The sequence below is a fragment of the Aythya ferina genome (genome assembly GCF_964211825.1).
Source record: "Aythya ferina genome assembly, chromosome: 5".
Lineage (NCBI taxonomy): Eukaryota > Metazoa > Chordata > Aves > Anseriformes > Anatidae > Aythya > Aythya ferina.
In genome coordinates this window covers 50,239,961-50,261,627 of record NC_140301.1, presented here as the reverse complement: position 1 = coordinate 50,261,627, position 21,667 = coordinate 50,239,961, and the positions used below count along the sequence as shown (strand labels likewise).

The window sequence follows — 21,667 nt, the reverse complement described above, 5'->3', positions numbered from 1 at the left end:
AGAGTCTACAATAAGTTAGGCTTGATGAGAATTGATGGTCTCTTTCCAATTATACGTTAATGGTTCTAAAAGAAATTTAACATGTTGGTGAGATTTGTATTTTAAGGCAAAACATATAAAGAAGGTAGTCAGGTTGTTTTAAAAACCTGTCCTCTTAATCCTTTGTTTCCAGTCTCCCTACCTGGTGGTTCACGATGATGATTGCGGAAGAAATTTTTAATGTGCAGGTTGTACTTTAAATGCCATTAAAATATGTATAAATATTAAGTAATAAAGATATTAAAATTGAATGGTCATCAGGGATTGGAGCATTTATCTTTTTGTCATGCTTTTTACTTCTTTCTTTTTGGGTTTCTGTATAGTTCTCTTTTTAGATGGAAAATCATTACGTTTAGTAGTAATATAGTAATATTTTTGTAGGTGGTTCAATGTTAGCATAAAAATAGTACATAATTTTATCAAGAAACTCAAATATTATTTGCTATAATTGTATGCTGATTTCTGTAACCTAAGTCTTGAAACTAAGAGATGGTCTTAATATGTGTTTACTGCTAATAAAATCCATGAAGCCTAAACTGAGAAATTTGAGATACTCTACTGGACAGTTCTTGCTGATTATAGCATGAAAATGTAGCAGCAATGAATTATCCAGTAGTCTTCTACACTACTTGGAAGAACTCTTACTATTTTCTAACTCCAACAGTTTTAGTTAAATGAGTTTTTTTAAGAAATCTAAAATAAACTTGAAGTTCTTCAGAAGAGCTAAAATTATTCTGTTAGCTCATTTGATAAATTTTCTTACCAATTACTCCAGTACTCAATAATAGGATTTGTTATTAGGGCCTAATTGTAGTACTTGTATTGGCAGAGACATTGTCAAATAATGAGTTCAGAACTCCAGAGTATGAGAAAAAAGATTAATTAGTCTTAATTTGTATGCAACATATATATAAGCCCTGCCTCTGTTTTTTGACCTAACAGAACCCTCTGTGCTGTTAAAACTTACTTAACTGTGATGCCTAAATGATGCCCTCTTTAAATTGTAAATAATCTTTCTAACTTTCTACAGTAGTTTTCGTGCTAGAGGGCAGGATGCAAGTTTTAAAGTGTTTAGATTTACTTTTGAATGATAATTTTGAATTTAAGGTTGGCCTTCTAAAGATCTTCTGTTGCTGTCATTAATCCCACAGCAGTCTTTACCACTTCCGTGACATTTTCCGTGAAATTTTGTTAATTTTTGCTGCATGAGCATGTGGTTATCAGTTTAGGGAAAAGTCGACATGAGGATGGGGCAGATTAGGGACACTAAATTCAGTGACATTTGTTCTGTGTAGTCTTGCTGGTGTTAATATTATTTATTTAATGTAATTGTTTCTTTCTAGGCATGTGACTGGAGATGTGTATAAAACCTTTAAATAGATTACTTTCTCAAGTACATAATGTTTTCTTCTCCCATGCACTAAGAGGATATAGGTAGATGAATAAATGGCATTCACATTTGGTAATACTGTATAGCAAGACCTGCAGAAGAGCTTTTCCATTTCACTTTGACCTCAGAGTCTTTTTTTTTTTTTTTTTTTTTTTTTTTTACTACTTTATTTATTTATTTTTACTAAAACTTTTTCCCCCTTTTATGTAGGTTCTGGTTATGACATGTCATGTTGCTTTGACTGTTCTGAGAAATGAATATTTATCCCTGTCAAATATTAATCTTCTGGTGTTTGATGAGTGCCATCTTGCAATCCAGGACCACCCATACCGTGAAATTATGAAGGTCGGTTTCCCCTGCATGAACATTCTAATGTTTTGTTGAGGAGAATGAGTGTGGTGGAAGAGTTGGAGAAGTGGGAAACATTTAAGCCAGCTTTTGCTATTGAAGGAAACATATTTTATGGTTCCATTTTATCAATGGAACCATATTTTAGCATGTTGTGGAATTGTAAATTTACTGTAATGAATTAACACTTCACTGATGTTATGAGACAAAAATAGTGTGTTTATGATATTTTATAGCGGTGATTAAAGAAAAACCTGGCATTAACATAAAAAAAGTATGGAATTAAATACATTTTCTAAATTAATTGGTTAAAATATTTGAGGGGGAGTGTTTGGAAATGGGCTGTACTAATAAGTTTATTTTTAAAATACTGATTTCTGAATAGGTTTGTAGAGCTTTTTTGGAATATTGCTGTCTCTGTGTGGTATTTGGTTTATATAATATGGTTAACCTTTATAACAGATGTCTTTCCAGATCTTTCTTCAAGTTTGACCACAAACCATGTGTACTTTATTTCTTAGATAATACTTAAGTTTTTTCATGGTGTGTAAGTATTATGATGTGCATGTCTGTTGTAAATGCGGCAGGGATATCCTGTGCAATGCTAACAGTCTATTTCTCTATATATTTCCACCAAGTAAATATTTATCTTTAAATGTGATAGCTGTTAAATATTCTTTAGTTCTATAGGTTAAATTCCAGACAATAGAGTAGAAAATATCTGTTGGGTGTTTGTTTCCCTGTCCAATACTCGTTATTCAAATACTAATTTCCTATTAAGCTTCTTGACTGGTAGTTTGATAGCAGGCTTGCAGGATGGTGGAAACAACTGTCCAAAGGTATTTCATTCTGGTTTAATTTACAGATCTGTGAGAATTACCCATCATGTCCTCGAATCCTGGGATTAACAGCTTCCATTTTAAATGGGAAATGTGATCCTGCTGAGTTAGAGGAGAAGATCCAGAAACTGGAGAAAATACTAAAGAGCAATGCTGAAACTGCAACTGATTTGGTGGTCTTAGACAGGTATGTTGCTGTACAATTATAGCTGTTTAATTCACAACTGCATTTTCATTTAATAAGGAATAAATCAGTAGAGTTATTTTCTAGTTGAAACCTTAAGAAAGGTGTGTGTATCTGGTGCCATTACGTCCATATGGGATATGGACAAGAAGATAAACATGTAAAATGGCTTTTTGAGTAACCAGTCTTGAAGTACATCTTTCTTTAAGGTTAAGTACGAAGAGTGCTTTGCTTTAATGTTCCGACATATTATGTTGGGGAAAAAAAAAAAAAAAAAGACAAAAAATCATTCCATAACACTTCTCGTTGTAAAACTCGCTGTCTTATGTTTGGAGTTGCTGGTTTATGTTCAGCATATGCTGTAATGTTGCTATTTCATTGAGAAAAACGTTGCAACATCCACAATACAAGATGCCAGAGAAGTTGCGTGGATTTTTTTGGTTGTTTTAAATGACTACTCTGGGTTTAGATGGTAATGAAAGCCAGAGGGAGATAAGAGGAAAACAGTAAAAACACTACTGGAATAGTAAAGCAAGTGAGTGTTTTCCACTGTGTTTTTTACAGACTATAAAATGCTGTGAATTTTCTTTTTTTAAATAAGGTAGTGATAATGTGATTGTTTGCTGTGGAGGAAAGTTAATGTGAAACAATTAATAAATTACACATTTTCTTGCAGCAGCTGTACTGTTTCGTATGAACTGAGTTTCAGATAATATCAAAAAGATGTTCTAGAACAGTTGCTTTGTGTTCTTCTTTGTTTTTCTTGAATGTATTTTTCTGAATTGGTGTGAACCATTTGCTTTTATGAATTTCTCACTTGTTTTTGTGACATTCACGAAGAGTAAATACTTTACTTGTGTAACTGCATACAGACCTAAATCTATGCTACGTGTATTTTATTTGTTTGGTATATCAAAAGAGTACGCTTTGGAATACTAGAAGTGAAGATGGTGATCAAGTAGATTCAATTTGCTTTGCCATAAATTTTCAGATATTTGAAGTGTAGATAGTGATATTATCCTTTTTTTTTTTTTAAGTAGTATATGAGAAAGAATACTATTTCAGAACAAAGTAGTTTAGTATTTGTGGTGGTGTTTTTTTTACTTTTTATAATTATACTTTTGTATATATTTAACTGTGCAACTCTAGTCATTGAGTCATTGACTCTAGTCATTGTAGTATACTCTTGACTATACTATATATTGCCCTTGCTATTTGCCATGTAACCTTAACAGGCTGAAATAACTTGATCTTTGCCCTCAATTAAGATATACTTCTCAGCCATGTGAGATTGTTGTAGACTGTGGACCATATACTGACAAAAGTGGGTTGTATGGAAGATTATTAAAGGAATTGGATGAAGCGCTTCATTTTCTAAATGACTGCAACATATCTGTGCATTCAAAGGAAAGAGATTCTACATTAATTTCAAAACAGGTAAGGACATAACTTGTGTGGTAAACTGGGAACTGAAATCATACTACCGTTTTTCTTTGCAGTATATGTTATGTTACTGAAACTTTCTAAGCTAACTGAAACTTCCTAAGTCAGCCTAGCGTATCTAAGCAAAAAGACTTGTTATTTTTGTATTCCAGTGCAGGTAATGATTGGGGCTTAAATGTCAATCATCAATTCCTAGATCAGAACTTCATCTAGTTTGAGAACCTTGTATGCGAATTAGCTTAAGGCAGAAAAATATTCTGCACCCCTATTTCTGAAGTCAAGAATTTGACATCTTTATGATCTCCAATAACCTTTGAATAATTCAGTACAGAAGAGGAAGTAATGCCTCAGGGAATATTAGGAAAAGCTGTGTGTATTACAAGATAATAAAGTAAGAGTAGAGGCAAAAATTCCAACCATAGCCCTACAATTTCCACAATTTATTTTAGAACAGTGTTGTATTAGTGGAATGGAATTTCAACCTGAAACTTGCCCCTACCTTTCTACGTGTTTGCCCATGTGTGGTCATGCAGGATGGCAGAGTAGAATACAGAAGGCATGGTGAGCATATGTTGAGCAGGGACTTGTCACACTTTAGGTCTGAGGTTGAAGCACCCTTTTTTTCCTTTGGCTTTGAAATTGCCTCCTGAGGTACAACTGTGTAAGTACTTAAGTCTCTTTATATGACAAGAAGTTAGAAGTGAGTTGTATTTCTATATCAATCTATGAGGAAGTTGACAATTGTATTTCTGAAATACTTTGGGATGAAGAGAGTTTCCTTAAACATTTCTAGAGAACCAGCACTCTGTCAGTGTCCAGTTAAAAAAGATTATTTGCGCCAGAGAGAAGGATGATAAGTAAGACAGTCTATATTTCTACTTTTCAGTCTGTCACAATTGTGTGAGGAAGTCCTGGTTACTTTTGTGCTAAACTTAAAATGCAGTGGGGTAAAATGCATAAGGAATACTGGCAGCTGGGTGTGATCCCAAGGATTTACGTAGTCCAGAGGAGTGGATTAACTGCTATGCTTCTGGTGCATGTAGCCCTCTGTGCTTGTTTGCTGATCCAGCATCTCTACAAGAAGATGGAGGCACCAATATTAAGAAAAAGAAATGTTTTTCACCTGTGATGTCCTTTTGTCTTGGTTGTGGGGAGAATCAAGTCTCTCTGTATGCAGTTGCAATTTGTTTAGAAAAAAAAATGCCTTCAAGTCCCACAGCTAACAAATGTTAGGGAAGATAGTGTAAAGAAATCTTGCTCTATATTTCTCCACAGAATTAAGGAAGAGGGATTAAGAAAGAACAACTGAAAACTACTATCGTGACTATTTTGAGATGTTTCTGTTGTAACAGGACGTGTATATCATTAGTATTGTTTGTAACTCATTTCTGTATTTCCTTGTTTAGTGTTTGATCACTTGACTCTGTGGGAGGAATAACCTTGCCATCATATAAGATGTTGATGGTACTTAAGAGTCCATGCTTTTTTCTCTGAGTAGTGTAGAGTTCCCTCTGTTTTTCCTATTGGGCCCCCATGTACATACCCCTAATTTTTTCCTTTGAGAGGTGAGACTTAGTAAGATTAACCTAATGCTAATGCAAAAGTATCCTGCTCAGATACTTTTGAAAGCTTAGGAAGTATCACTAATGAAATAAAAAAAAAAAAAAGCCTACTAAAACATTTACTTTGTTATTAGTTCAATGTTTAACATAAGGGATAATTCTTTCTGCTTTGTTTATTGAGGTGCCTCAAGAAGTATTCTCCTTTTTAACATAATTATCTTATGGTAAATTTCAAATAACAATTTCACCAAATTGCAAAATATTATTTAAACTATTTTTGGGATTCAGAAATGTCAGAATTTGAAAGTTTAGTTGTGACTTAGAACCAAAGTTCCCAAGGTTGTCTAAATGACAGAAACCAATTTTAAATATTTTTGTGATAGAATAGGTATAATAATCCTTACAAAGATTGTGCTATATGAGAAACAAGATCCCAGTCTTACATCAATAATTCATGAATGTATTCTTTAAACTGATATTTGAATTCATTTGTTGTAGATATTGTCAGACTGTCGAGCTGTGTTGGTTGTTCTGGGACCCTGGTGTGCAGATAAGGTAGCTGGGATGATGGTGAGAGAGCTACAGAAGTATATCAAACATGAACAAGAGGAGCTGCACAGGAAATTTTTATTGTTTACAGACACTTTCCTAAGGAAAATACATGCACTCTGTGAAGAGCACTTCTCACCTGCCTCACTTGACCTGAAATTTGTAACCCCAAAAGTAATAAAGCTGCTTGAAATCTTGCGCAAATACAAACCATATGAACGGCAGCAGTTTGAAAGCGTTGAATGGTATAACAATAGGAATCAGGATAATTATGTGTCTTGGAGTGATTCTGAAGATGATGATGAGGATGAAGAAATTGAGGAGAAAGAGAAGCCAGAGACTAATTTCCCATCTCCTTTTACTAATATTTTATGTGGAATTATTTTTGTGGAAAGAAGATACACAGCAGTTGTTCTAAATAGGTAAATCTTCTTTATTTAAAAAAAAAAAAAATTAATTAAAAAAACACACTCAGCTGCCAGCGCATGGATGTTAGTATTGTGAATATGTAGGATATTGTATATCTTGTATTTTTAGAACTTCATTTAAAGTTGGTTTAGGAAACAATACTGGATCTATGTAAAGAAAGAATAACAAAACAACAACAAAAAAAAAAACAGGTTGTGTATATGGGGTGGATGGGAAGGGCCCACATGTTTTTGAAAATTATACCCAAGGGCTCATTTTGGATCTGGGTTTGTAATTTGATTTGTTTAGAAGGTGAAACACTGTACCTTAACTGCAAAATAGACATATACTGACTTGCACTAATAGGTCTTCTAATTTGTATTTGCAATGGATGCTGGAAATTCCTTTAGCCTACTGAGTGCAATAGTTCTGGAAATTTTACCATTACCTTACTAAATCACATTATTATATGATCCAGTCTGCAGAAATCAAATTTGCCCTTACACAAATATATCTTAAGATTTACCAGTACTACTTTAACAGTTGGTGTTTATAAAAACGCCTATTCAGTAAAACACTAAGTACTTTCTTACAGTATGCAATAAGAAAAATATGAACCGTGGAATATTTGCCAAGATACACTTTGCAGTACTCTCGTTCCTTATCAGTTCTTATTCCTGAATGTGATCCATGATAGTTACACATAACATTTAAAATTCTTAAATGCCATTTGCCACAAACTGAGTGACATCTGATTTATTTGCATCTTGATTTTGGTGGGGAGGGGGGCGGTAATAGTGTGCTAAATGTCCTGTGCAATCTGTTTATTAAGTTCTGGATACCTCTGAATCTGACCCTTCTGTTGTTACCTTTTGCCTGACTGAATAGTTTGTATTATATAATATAGTCTTTGATCTGCAGACTTGCCTATGTGTTTTTTGTGAACTTCATCTCTTTTGTTTGCTTTTCTGCACTCTTAAATACGTTTACGTAAATATGCTATATAATGCAAATTAAGCCATTCAGAGAAATGACAGTGTTCTGTTATTAACTCTTGAACAAATAACTTTAATAGATCCTGATCACTTTTTTTGTTGAGTTGGAATGAGTATTTCACTACCCTACAGGGAGTGAATGGAAATGTGAAATTTTATTTTTCTTTTAAATTATGAATGAGGTCGAAATACTTTTTTTGTGCTGTCTGTTCTTGTAGACTGTGACTTACGTACTATACTATATGCTAACTACTATTGAAACCAACAGAGACTATCTAGACTCAATAGGTAACCAATTTCTGCCATCTTTAAGCCTCTTTTAATATAGGCTATGGGCAGCAAAAAATCAAACTGTATGCATCTTTTTATCCAGTTAGTTTTATCCAGAAAGTTAGCTAACATAACTTCAAAATGCTCCTGTACCTCATGTACACCTGATCTCAAAAATTCCTGGAAGATCAGCACCCTTGAGCTTATTGCAGCTATGTTGATACTGTACATAGAGGTAGAAATACTGTTTCCTGAATAAGGAAGTCACAAACTTTTGAATTAGTATATTAAAGTCACTCAGGCTTCCAATAATCCACTGGGGATCAGAAATAACTTAAAGTAGTAGTATCATTATTTTTTTTAAATCTCTACAGTAAAACTTCAAGACTATAATCCTGGTTTATGAAGTCCATAGTTCATGATGAATGGGGAAAGGCAACACTTGTAGCCTGTGTTGGACTTTGTGGAAGAAAGGGGTAGGATTTTCCTCTGACACAGTAATTAGGGCTAATCTTTCTTTAGAGATCTTTAGCAGCAGCCACTGCTCATGTTGTAAATGCTACAGACTAGAGACAGGGGAAAAACAAAAGCAAACAAAACCAACCCATGTCCTGCCCCCAAACAACTTTTTTTTTTTTGGTTATTACTATACACAACTGATGAAGTGGCTCATTTACTGTTTTGTTTGGTCTATACAGTTCATTCCTGATCTGAAATGGAGCTTAGAGGAAGCTGAAATCATTTTTTGAGGCCCCATGTCCGTCTGTTTTCATTGCAGTGGCTCACAACTTCCCTAGAGAAGGGTCTGAAAGCAGAAATTTGTGTCTGTTTGGAAAACTATACCTACTAGCTATCACTACTTAATTTTCTTTTTGACCACAATGTTAAAGTGTTAAATGTTTCTCAAGAACTTTCCAAAGCTGTGCACAGTGACATGTTTATTCAGTTGCTTTTAATTTTTGTCCATTTCTGTAATGAGTGAGACACAGTAGGAATGTTTGGAATGCTTACTAGATAGATGCTCAAATTGAAGCTATACAGATTGGCAGAAATGCCACATAGAGAAATAAAACAAAAATAAGGCTTTGTTCCCATTATAACTCTTAATTTCTTAGAATGCTTCTCTCTAGAGCCTAGGCTGCATATAGAAATGGGAATCTGTTCAGCTAAAAGAGCATTTAGTCTAGTACAAGAGAATCACAGAATAGTTTGGGTTGGAAGGGACCTTAAAGATCATCTCATTCCAATCCCCTGCTGTACCCCATGCCCCATCCAGCCTGGCCTCGAACACCTGCAGGGACGGGGCATCCACAGCTTCTCTGGGCACCCTGTGCTATTGCCTCACCACCTTCTCAGTGAAGAATTTCTTCCTAATAGCTAATCTAAACCTTCCCTCTTTTAGTTTAAAGCCATTCCACCCTGTCCTATTACTGCACTACCTGACAATGAGTACTTCCTCAGCTCTCCTGCAGCCCCCTAAAGGGGGCTCTACATTACTAGGAGAACGCTGTAAGGTCGCCCCAGAGCCTTCTCTTCTCCAGGCTGAATAACCCCAACTCCCTCAGCCTGTTGGAGAGATGCTCCAAGCCGTTGCTCATCTTTGTGGCCTTCCTCTGGACTCAGTCTAGTACACCCATGTCCTTGTGCTGTCTGTTTCTATAAGGATAGCAAACTATTTGCTGCTTTTCCATTTTCTTGCTTATTCTCCCTGACCGTTCCAGTTTGAACAGAGTACAAAGGAAGGAAGCCTCCAAAATGCTTTATGTTCATATAAACTTCATTAAAATTGGTGACTTGAGCAGTATTCCAGTGGGAGAGAGAAAACAGGAGAACTTTGCTATTTTCTGTCTGGTTTGATGGCAGCTAGCTGGGCATGTGCTAGGTATGTAGCAGGGGCCTAGCACAACACCCAGCCTCTTCTGTGAGAGCTGCTCAAGGTGTAAGTGTGAGGAAGTTGGAATGCTGTTGGAGGTGTATGAAGGCAGGTTGTCCTTACACGTGAGGAGGACCAGGTGATGGACAGATGGATGTGATATGAGAAAACTGGTACTGGGATGGCTCTAGTGAAACATGCGAGAGGTGTAATTTTTTGTATATGACCCCTTGATTCTATTGGCTCTGCTGCTCATAAGTCTGCTATGGTTGAGAAATCCCAGATTCTGTCCATGCTGAAAACAGATCAACTAAGGATGCTACAGCATAAGCAATTACTTTGATTGCACAAGGTAATTATGCTCTTAAATCCACAAATGCCTCATTCTAGATTCAGTACTTTATTTATACAAGCAATCTTCTAGCTTGTCTGTGAAATCAAAGCATTGCCTTAGTCAGCTTTTTCTGCTTTTATAAGCTAAAGAAAGATGTAGGGGAATAAGCTGAATGAACACCTTATGTTGAGGAAACACACTTTTTGAGGGAGCAGTTAAAGGTCTTTCTGCTACAGTTAGTCATTTACAGAGAATGAAATTCACTAAAATGTAATGAATAGGGTTTAGTAACAACAGGAAGCTTTAGCGTAGTAGCTTGGTTTAAAAATACCAGTTTTTAACAACAGGTTTTACCATGATAAGTCTAAAATGTATGTGATGCATGCAGTCGCATGCTTTGTACGTGGTCTGTCTTACTATTATTGTAGAGGTTTTCACTAGAAATCAGTCTTTTTAAAGAAATCTAAGGCTAGTTTATGTGCTAGCAAGATGCATACTTTTCATGTTTCCACTTCTATTTTTTAACATAGTTATTGTAAACAAAAGATTGTCTTCCATTTTTTGGTTTGTGACTTCTAAAAACACATGTAATATTTTTAGGTTGATAAAAGAAGCTGGTAAACAAGATCCAGAACTGGCTTACATCAGTAGCAATTTTATAACTGGACATGGCATTGGCAAGAATCAGCCTCGTAACAAGCAGATGGAAGTAGAATTCAGAAAACAGGAAGAGGTAACTTCAAGAAAAATAATTGAAACTAGCAGTACCTTCAGAACTTTTTTTTTTTTTTAACAGACAGAGTCTGGGCACAGTCACTGGAAGTTCAGGGAATACCCATGGTGTAACAAATATGCATACTAATTTGAAATACAGATGTTTTTCATAAAAATAACAGATGTTTAGATAAATTGCTGTGTCACATCGTACAAACAAATTAAAACTTCATGTAAAATTATGCTCCCGTCTTGTGAGATCATCAGTCATCTAATTGTTCTCCGTTGGGTTAATAGTGGTACAGTAATACTGTACAGAAAGTCAAGGTTCCTGGCATTTTTAACAATTATTAAGTTGCTTTTATGTTTATTTTTGCTAAAAGTGAGTTTTGTAAATCTCTAAATTACATACATGTAGAACTCCATGATTTTGTCCTGACATGCATGTAAAATATTTCGAAGACAAATACGTTCTTCCCTCATACCCCAGCTGGCTTGTCATCTTTCTAGCTTTTGTGATGATACTGTCATCTAGTAGCCTTCTGAAATGCACAGTTTAAAAAAAGAAAAAAAAAAAAACAACAAAAAAACAAACTTAATGTAGTAAAACTCCTGAAGTGTAGTAGATCAGGAGTTGAATAGTGAATGTATTTAAAAGAAAAAAATGTGTCATATAAGTAATGAAGCTAATCATGCCTAATAGATCTGATTAAAAACAAACACGCATACACATACATATATATATAAAAGTAAACTTACATGCATGAAAGGGGTGCAAAAAGACACATCTGTCACCCAGAACATAAAGCCTTTAAAAATGTCATAATGTATGGGTTTAATCCACTAATGAAGGTTAGCTGATCATATGCCACATGTACAAAACTTTAAAATCAGTGAATATTGTTGGCACCTATTCAATAACAAATTTAGAACATAAACTTTTCATTTTTGGGGATCTTTATTAACATGGTACAATCATATTTTGCTCTTTAGTTTTCTTAAAATATTTGTTTCCTTTCTAGAATTTCTAATGTAACAACACAACTGGTAGTGTTCTGGAAAATATTTTTTATGCTTTTTCTGATCCTTCTTTTTTCCACCTCAAAACAAAAATCCTTAATGTTTACTAAACAATGTAAATATGAGAAGTAACAACTCTAGAATGTGTTTTTTTTGCCTCCGAAGTGGATGTTTCAACCTCAGAAATAATTGATTGAAAAAAAATGCTCTCCTGAAAGCAGCATTTTGTTATGCTCTAATTAAAAAAACAACACCAAAAAAAAGGTGGTTTCTTCTCTGTTGCTAGTGTCTGCAGTATCTCATTAGACTTGCATAATTTCAGATATATATTAGATATGATTCCTAGAAATCTGACTATTGTGACAAAATGGTCTTGCTGTGGTTCTGAAAATACTTCTTATAGTGGCTTTGTATCTGCATACTTAGACAAATTTTTTGAATGTCTGATCAATTCTCTTTGATTGTACTAGCTTTTGAGGAAGTGGGTGACACAGTCAAGTGTCAGATTAATCTCTCAAATTCATCTTCATTCCTTCTGCAGGTTCTTAGAAAATTTCGAGCACATGAGACCAACCTACTTATTGCTACTAGTATTGTAGAAGAGGGTGTTGACATACCAAAATGCAACTTGGTGGTGCGTTTTGATTTGCCCACAGAATACCGTTCTTATGTTCAGTCAAAAGGAAGAGCTAGAGCACCAATTTCCAATTACATAATGTTAGCAGATACAGACAAAATTAAAAGTTTTGAAGAAGATCTTAAGACATACAAAGCAATTGAGAAGGTATGTGGTCAGAGGAATGTGCCTGTTTTTGTTAAATTTATCATAGTATGTTTTAAATGAAACATCTCTCATCATATTCTGTTCTTGAAATGTTAAGATCCTGAGAAACAAATGCTCAAAATCTGTTGATGCTGGTGAAACCGAAACTGAACCCATTGTTGATGATGATGATGTATTTCCACCCTATGTGTTGAGGCCAGATGAGAACAGTCCAAGAGTTACTATTAACACTGCAATTGGACACATAAATAGGTAGGAGGCATGTTCCCTTCTACTTTTTCTCTGTGAATAAAAAGCTTGTAAGTTTGTCTTGGAACATGGGAGCATAGGCTGGGGCATGGTGCATATTTCATCTTGGGAGTCTTGAACAGGGTCTTCTCATCGAGAGAAAGTGATTGCGCTGGTTTGAAGGTATAGTTCGCTTTCTGTCTCTTTATCATACAGAGGTTCTAGCTCTGATATAATAAATGTAATAATAGATTCCTTTGTAATTAAAACCATTCTGTAATTTAAGGCTGTCCTGAAAACTTAATTTCAAACTAGATAGTAAGGTCCTTTTTTCCCCCCTCTTACCAAGCTAGATTTAAAAATAGGTAAGTAGCACATTAAAACTGTAGTAAAATCTTCCAGTTCTGATATTCACATTTGCCAGATCAATGTGTTGCTGTTGTTTTTGTTGTTGTATTCAAAAACAAAAACATAGTAAGCTGAACATAATACCATTCCACAAGACAGGATAATATGCTTCCAAGGGAACGAGCTGATTCCATCTTTGTAAAGTCATGGCAGTTAGAGAAGGTCCTCAGAGACAGGAAAAGGTGAATGTTGTGACCCTCTTCCAAAAAGGCAAAGACGACGAGCCAGAGAGGTACAGACTGCTCAACTTTCCCATAGTCATATGGATCAAGTCCTTATAGAATGTATTCCTAGATGTGTAAAGAAAAGGTGGTTTGCCTTTGTGGTTGGCCCACAGTGGCATCAAGGGCAGTTTTTGCCCTTGAACTGACCCTGTTGTCTTCTGTGTGTTGAAATGTTTCACTCTGTGAACAAGGGAAAAGCAGCACATGTAATTTACTTCACTTAAGTAAAGCTTTTGGTGCAATTGCCGTAGCACACCAGTAGCTATATTTGTGAAATGTAGACCATTTGGGTGGGACGGCCTGGCAAATAAAATGTGCCAAAGCAGTCAGGTTCACAGAGTGTAGTTAGTGGTAGATGACTCAAAGGCTAGCTTGTGTCTGGTTGTGTGTGTCATTATTCATGGGCCATTAGCAGATCCGATGCAGTTTAATTCATTGACCTAGTAGTATAGAGTGTGTCCTCAACACGTTTGCCTTCGACACCTGTAGAGGAAGGGCTACCATTTGGAGGGGAAACTTGACAAATTGGAGAAATAGGACGCCAGTAAACCCTAGAGACCAACCCTAGGTGGTCTCCTATTTGGCAGTTAGTTGAACATTAATTGTGCATGTCCCCTTGCAGTGCTCAGTATATCATGAAATGATCTTATGTAGTGTTTACGCCAGTAAGGCAAGAGTCCATTGAAATGTCTTTAGGTTTTAATTTGCAAGTTCTGATTATTTGAAAAATCTCTTGTCAATTTAGGTACTGCGCTAGATTACCAAGCGATCCATTTACACACCTAGCTCCCAAGTGTAAAACCCGAGAACTACCTGATCATACATTTTACTCTACTCTCTACCTGCCAATCAACTCACCTCTTCGAGCTTCAATTGTTGTAGGTATCTGGGGAAGGAAAAGCATGGAAATAAACGAATATGTTGGTGTAGGTGTGTGCGCACCGCTTTGAGATTATATTCAATGTTGTAAATGAAAATCACATGATTTCCCTCTTCCTGTATTGTGCTCTGTAACTGCATTTAAATGTGTCTATTTCTGTTACCTGTTTTCGAGCAGTTGCTGTTTTTTCCATGGGCAAAAATACTTAGATATCCTTCCCAATGTTGTGTTTTTTTTCTTTTTTTTTTTTTTTCATGTTTAGATATTGGTTAAAGGAACATGTGCTTTATTGTTTTTGATCAATAATAGTTTTCAGTTTGAAAGCTTGTAATTTTGGTTTCCATGGAAAATGAGTGTAAGTATCTTCATGAAACTTTCATTGCTGCAATATTTTATTAAGTATTGCTTGCCTAATATTTTTATGTTAAATTAAACTAATTGTTTCTAACATATAATAAATAACATATAATAAATAACATGCTAATCAACTGAAGTATTTAAGAAATATTTATATGTTACTAGGGTCCTCCAATGAGTTGTGCAAGATTGGCTGAGAGAGTTGTAGCTCTTATTTGCTGTGAAAAACTGCACAAAATTGGTAAGAATTTGAAAAGCAATGTCTCATTGGTAAAGAGTTTTTTCATAATTAAAGATTGAAGAAGGTGTGACTTATGCATAATATGGATTTCTGATGTATACATCTACTGTAACTTCCTTTCTCTTGCCTTGCTTTGTGATGTCATCATGTAGTTAATAATTTAGCATACACCGTTTAAGCCTAAGTCATTTTCCAGGGAAATTTTCTTATTTAACATATTCTATTGCAAATGCAATATTAATAAGAGACAAACAAATTTTTACATTGAATATACTTAACGTAAAGGGGAAAATAATCTTATTCCCTAGAAGGTGTTGGTTATAGATCAGGAACTACATACCATGGCCAAAAAATAATTTCATGTTTTTTAAAGTGAATCTTAACAAAGAAATATTTAAAATACAGAGCCCAAAATTTATTGTATTTACTGCATTGTAAGTCATTGTCCAGAAATAAGACATTGCAGGATTATTTTAGTTGTCTTGTCTCTGGCAATGAAGCATATTCTTACAGAATGTTTCAAAGAGAATTCCATGTTATTAGTGCTTTGAAAGCAATACAGAAATATTTATATTTCATTTAAACAAGTTTGGCTTTTGGATGTTGTCCATCTGATGAGTTACACCTTTTGATCACTGAATTCAAAGCAATAAATTTGTCCAAGAATGACATTTTGATGGCTAAACTCAGTATTGAGGGCATGCCGTCAACAGTAGTATTTCCCTTTTTAGAATGATACAGGAACATAAATGTTCTCTCTTTCTTAGCATAACTCCATGTGAATTAAAATTTCTGATAACTGTAAGTATTTTAAATTCATAAAATGTTACTATAAATAAGTACTTAATAATTTAACATTTTTCACTCCTTCCCCAGAGATAGACTTTTGGAGCCTTGCATTAGTGTATTTAAAAAATTTAGTTGAGGTGTTTTCCTGAGCAACCACATTTGCATAGTACTTGAAGAGACCAAGGCTTGATTGTTCTTAATGCTATTTCTTTGTAATCTTTCACAATACTTAGGTGAACTGGATGATCATTTGATGCCAGTTGGGAAAGAAACGGTTAAATATGAGGAAGAGCTTGATTTACATGATGAAGAAGAAACCAGTGTTCCAGGAAGGCCAGGCTCTACAAAAAGAAGACAGTGCTACCCTAAAGCTGTTAGTACGCTCAGTGCTGTCCACATCTCCAATCTAATATGTTATGTACTGATAAGAAGACAAAATTGCTAACTCACAATGCTTACCTGATAGGAATCTTTTACAATTCAATTTAATCTTGAAACATTTTGGAGCTTTAACTGTATGGAAACTTGCACTAATACCTTATTATTACAAAAGAACTTATGGGAGAGTATGCTATGGAAGCATGCCTGTAACTGAAAGAATGTACATTTTCTGTAAAGTTAGTTGACTGTATTTTCCTAGCATAGTGATAACCGGGAGATAAAATTATAGAATTACCTTGCATTGATAAATTGTAAAAATTTAAATTCTTTGGTAACTGTGTTAGAGCAATGGAATAATTATTGCCTTTCTGGAAAAGATAATTTAAGATGGATGGAGTTGTCCAGGAGGCCAAAATATATTTGCTAGGCATTCGAAGTTATCTGCAAGGCACTAATTAAATGCAGAAATTGCTCCTTTACACACTGTGTTTTTTTTAGATGCTTGGTTTGGTGACTTTTGTGGTTGAGCAAGAAATTCGATAATTTTTTGTTTAACTTAGAGTGTCAAATAATATACTTCTAATATTTTAATTTAAAAAACAGAAGCTTTACATATTAAACTTATTATAATGAAAGGGTTACCTAAGATAACTGAAAATTGTTTCATTAAGTAGTTTATCCTTAGATCTTTTACAACAAGTTTCAGCCATATAAGGTTGTAAAATTGGACTTATTAGATGTTATTTGTGGAGGTTTATTTATTTATTTTTGTAATAATAAGGAAATATAAGAAAGAAGTTTTGTGACTGCTCAGGAACTTTCCTTCTTCCCCTGCAGTTGTTATGAGTTCTTTCTAAGGTCCTTTGAATTAACTTGTAACTTGTTCAGAAAAAAACATTGAGAATAGATTGTTGATAATCTTTGCATTTCATGAAGAAGCCTGTAGCTTTTGGTCACATCTGGGGATATCTGTATGTATACTCAGAGTGGTAGGGTACAGTGCTGTGTTCATGTACAGCCTCAGTTACGGTGATACCCCTTAAGGAATTCCATTCTTGGCATCCTCCACATGCTCCAATTTTATTAGTAGCTTAAATAATTAGTTATTAGGAAGGCCAAGGAAAGGATACTGCAGCATCATAAAGAGTATCATGGAGGGAAAGTCAGATGAGAAAAACTTTTTCTTGTAAGACTCGTCAAACTTACCAGCTTGGATCTTTGTGGTGTGTTTTGTGGTGCTTCTTGTGCCACTTTCAAGTCCTCTTACCTTCATTTTTTGAATTGGAGCTACTTGTAAAATGCATGATACTGTCATTCGTTTGGAGGAGCTGATTTGTCAAGTGATGCATCATTCTTTCTCGGTTATTTTTTAATACAAAATCCAAGAATATTTTCCCTTGCTTTTGTCCCAGCTTTTCACATCTGGAAAAGAAGCTTTGGCAAATGTTTAAGGTCTACAAGGTCCTCTTGGGCTTAATATAGTTATTAAACTTATGAGTAATTTTCCATTAAGCCAAAGCTGTAGTTTTGCTGCAGTATAACTTTAAAATTCACGACTACATGTATTGCAGTTTATTTTTAGATAAACAGAAGGATCATTTTCTAAGACCTATAAAGTAGTGAACTCCTACCAAACATAAAGCATGGTTTCTTAGGGTCTATGAGAAATATGAACAGCAGAGTTAAAAATGCTTCTGGCTGTAGAAAGTATTCAAATCTACAAGCTAGAATTGGTACTGGAAAACTTTTATAATGTAATGCCTGCCTGGGCAACAGGGGCAATGTATATAATTTTGTTTGTGTTTATCCCTAGTGGGGGAAAAATGACATTTTGAAACTGTTTTTCTGGGGAAAATAATCTGTGTTATAAAACTGTAAAGTCAGCCAAGCTTGTATAAAAACTGAAGTACTGGAGTGTAGGGTTTTTCATTTGTTTTATTTGTCCAAAGATCTAGGACATAAAGGGTGTCCTAAACATAAGGAGATACTGTCTAAACATGGTAATTGGCATCAAAACATCAATTTTATTAATAGTGAAGTTAAGACTGTGTTCTAAAATTAGACTTGTGTTTCTAACACAGGGTGGTTACGGTGAAAAGTTAGGTATGTAATAGAATTTGCCTTACCAAACAGGAAGAACTGGTGGAACACTGCAGGAGTTCGTGACTCCCAGGTCAATCTGGTGACCAAATGTCATTGCTTAACAAAGCAAAAGTCTTAATTAATTTTCTTATTACTCGTTTTTAGCAATACTTTTTCCAATTACGTGTGCAAAGGTTGTTCAAAGAGTAATGTTTAGGTGAATTTTCCTAACTTAATCATGTTAATATTGTTTTCTTTTTTGATTTTTAGATTCCAGAATGTTTGAGAGATAGTTATCCCAAACCCGATCAGCCCTGTTACCTTTATGTGATAGGAATGGTGTTAACTACTCCATTGCCTGATGAGCTCAACTTCAGGAGACGAAAGCTATATCCTCCTGAGGATACGACAAGATGTTTTGGCATATTGACAGCCAAACCTATACCTCAGGTAATGAATCTAGCTCCTTTCCTTCAACTACATGCTTCACAACCCCTAATTTTCCAGACTGAAGAGTTGGAAATGACCATGAGAGGCAAGAGGCATCTGGATAATGCCATTAATAATATGCTTTAACTTTTGGTTAGCCCTAAAGTGGTTAGGCACTCAGACTTGATGATCTGTGTGGGTCCCTTCCAACTGTTCTGTTTTATAACTGCTGCTTGTATCAAGCAACCTCTGGAAAATAAGCAGTAATATATCTACTCCAGTCACCACTTTATTAATAGAACAAGCTGTTCTATTGCAGCCACTTTCATTTTACAATTTTATTTTTTATTATTTTCCAGTAGCAAATTCAAAATGTTCCTCCTTTTTTGTATGAAGTATGATAGGAATGGAGTTTCAGCTAGAGAGATGGCCTGCAGCACTAACTTACCTAGAGGAAAGCTATGATAACAAGTCCTTTCAGCATTCACAGTCTGCTACAGCAGAAAAAGTAGGCTGTGTTAATAGAAATTGGCACAAAGCCCTAAATGATAGTTACATCTGGGAGGAATTGTGTGGTGAAAATGCAAATGAAATAATTCAGTGACTGTGCCCTTGCCTAAAATGAATACTCTCACTTTCCATCTTAGCTTAAAAATATCTTTTGTGACAAGGGTAACAAACTCCTAGCGGATTAGTCACAGGAAAACCATGTTGTAGACCTTTCTACAGAGGTTTTAATCCAAGCATGTGAATGGTATTCCTGTGATTAAATACGAGAATCTTTTAAAGGAAACATAATAGAAGTGAGTACTGAAGTTTACTTAACTATCACTGCTAAAACCAGCATGCTCCATTAGCCGTTCCTACCATCAAAGTTCTGCAGGAAAAGTACTATTGGTCTTATGGATTGGAAAGCCTAGGAGCAAAGTTTTGAAAAGAGGCCTAAAAAGAGTGTAGTTCTAAAAATGTTCAGCATGGAGGGACTACATGATCATACAAATCCACATCAAAAGTGCCTTCTGATCACATCTTCACCTGAATTCTAAGAAATATGATAATACTTAACACACACACACAGTAACTTTGTAATTTATATTTTAATCAAAATTGAGATGAAGGAATCGGTAGCTTTCATATTCTGGCAGATAATGAAAACATTTTATATCAATTGGCTTTTTGGAAGTAAAAAGTGCGTGTTTTTTTTTTTTTTTTAAGCCAGAGAATCATTAATCTGTTGATCAAAAATAAGTAGTATTCACTTAAAGACTCATACAGACCTGTGATATCATTGTGTGAAACTTCCTAAGGAGATGAAAACAACATACTTCAGTGTATAATTAGGTGATTTTTGCACATTTGCCTGGATATCATATACAAAATAAATTAAAACAAACAAACAAACAACAGCATATCAAAAGAATTGTTTTTCACATTGGGTGCTTATTTTGAAATACCACAGATTTCCAGTATTTCCTTTTACACCTACTTTCACTTTACTTCAACTGCTTTGAGGCATATGTTAAAGAAAAACATACAGTCCTCAGAAACATGTAGTAGTCATGGAATGTAGTCATGTCAGATGTCCTGCTGTTTGATCTATACTAGCTACTTCATAATAAGATTCAGCAATGGTGTTCCTTTGAAGGTTTGCCCTGCTGCTTCTGTTTGGCAGTTGAGTTGTGACTGAAGAATAATGTTATACGTGGTTCCAAACTGCGAGGTATTTTAAAGTATTTAGACTGTCAGGGTGGTTCATGTGATAGCTGAAGTACTTTGTTTCACTCTCCCAGTCTTGCACAGTTCTGCTGGATTAGCAGATCTGTGAGGGCTTCCTTGGCTAGTCAACATCCAAGTCTAAATTACCTAATACAGCGATCCTGCATGGTTTTTGTCAGATATGGAGAATGGCGATCAGTTTCAGCTATGAAAGAAGCGTGGTTCATTGTAGAATCTGCTGATTGGTGGTTTCTGTGTTTTCTTTTCCTACAGCAGGGTGAGTTTGTTGCAAGTACTACTTCTTACACAAATGTTAAGGTAGGAAACTGGCAGGAGAATGCCAGCTTATAGAGAACCTCTGGAGTAAATTCCTACTCTTTGAGAAGCCTAGGACATTAGCTGATTTAGTGTGTAGTCTGCCCCCAGCCTTGAAAGGGGCATGAGTTAGCACAAGTGTTTGAAATATGACTTGTTTCAAACAGCTGAGAGGCTTTATTTTTTTAAACACTTAAATGGATTTCAGTATTATTTTTATTAGCAAGATGTTAGTACCATTCTTTGCATAATTACCATTATCTAAACTAAAGAACTGGTACTTTGTAGAGGAATCCTATTCTGAATTTTTCTGTCTTTTGTTTTTTTTCTTGTTTCATATTTAGATTCCTCACTTTCCTGTGTATACTCGCTCTGGAGAGGTTACAATATCTATTGAGCTTAAGAAATCTGGTTTTACTCTGTCTCTGCAAATGCTTGAGCTGATAACACGACTCCACCAGTACATTTTTTCACATATTCTTCGTCTTGAGAAACCTGCACTAGAGTTCAAACCCACAGAAGCTGATTCAGCCTATTGTGTTCTACCTCTTAATGTTGGTAAGAATTGAGTGGGTGTTTTTTAATATTCACTTTTAATTCTTTAACACACTTGTTAATGTTTGTTAAATTTCAGGGGTTAGCTGTAGAAATAATACCACACGTGGTAGTATGGAATTTTATTAAGTTATAATTTTTATTATTTCACAATTCAAATTAGTTTTAACTTAATGATGTGACTTAATTTATAGAAGATTTCAGCTGACTCTGTAAGGGTCTAAAATCATATATATGTCTCCTTTGAAATCTCTTGGGGATAGATAAATAAAATGAAAAATAATCAAATATGTGTACAGAGTAAGAAAAA

At 34.9% G+C, this 21,667-nt stretch overlaps 1 protein-coding gene across 6 annotated transcripts in view; it reads left to right on the top strand.

Annotated features, from left to right (window-relative positions):
- Positions 1 to 21,667, top strand: part of DICER1 (dicer 1, ribonuclease III) — a 69,596-nt gene that overhangs the window by 28,290 nt on the left and 19,639 nt on the right. For 5 of the 6 annotated variants that reach the window (XM_084522436.1, XM_084522438.1, XM_084522437.1 and 2 more), the window contains 12 exons: positions 1,640 to 1,774; positions 2,643 to 2,803; positions 4,069 to 4,237; positions 6,304 to 6,776; positions 10,835 to 10,967; positions 12,510 to 12,752; positions 12,850 to 13,004; positions 14,358 to 14,490; positions 15,015 to 15,090; positions 16,113 to 16,252; positions 18,613 to 18,792; positions 21,147 to 21,360. In XM_084522436.1, coding sequence (XP_084378562.1) covers positions 1,640 to 1,774; positions 2,643 to 2,803; positions 4,069 to 4,237; positions 6,304 to 6,776; positions 10,835 to 10,967; positions 12,510 to 12,752; positions 12,850 to 13,004; positions 14,358 to 14,490; positions 15,015 to 15,090; positions 16,113 to 16,252; positions 18,613 to 18,792; positions 21,147 to 21,360 — 2,212 coding nt within the window. Of the gene's footprint in view, positions 1 to 1,639; positions 1,775 to 2,642; positions 2,804 to 4,068; positions 4,238 to 6,303; positions 6,777 to 10,834; positions 10,968 to 12,509; positions 12,753 to 12,849; positions 13,005 to 14,357; positions 14,491 to 15,014; positions 15,091 to 16,112; positions 16,253 to 18,612; positions 18,793 to 21,146; positions 21,361 to 21,667 lie in introns of those variants that run through there. The other variant, XM_084522440.1, reaches the window with a different exon arrangement.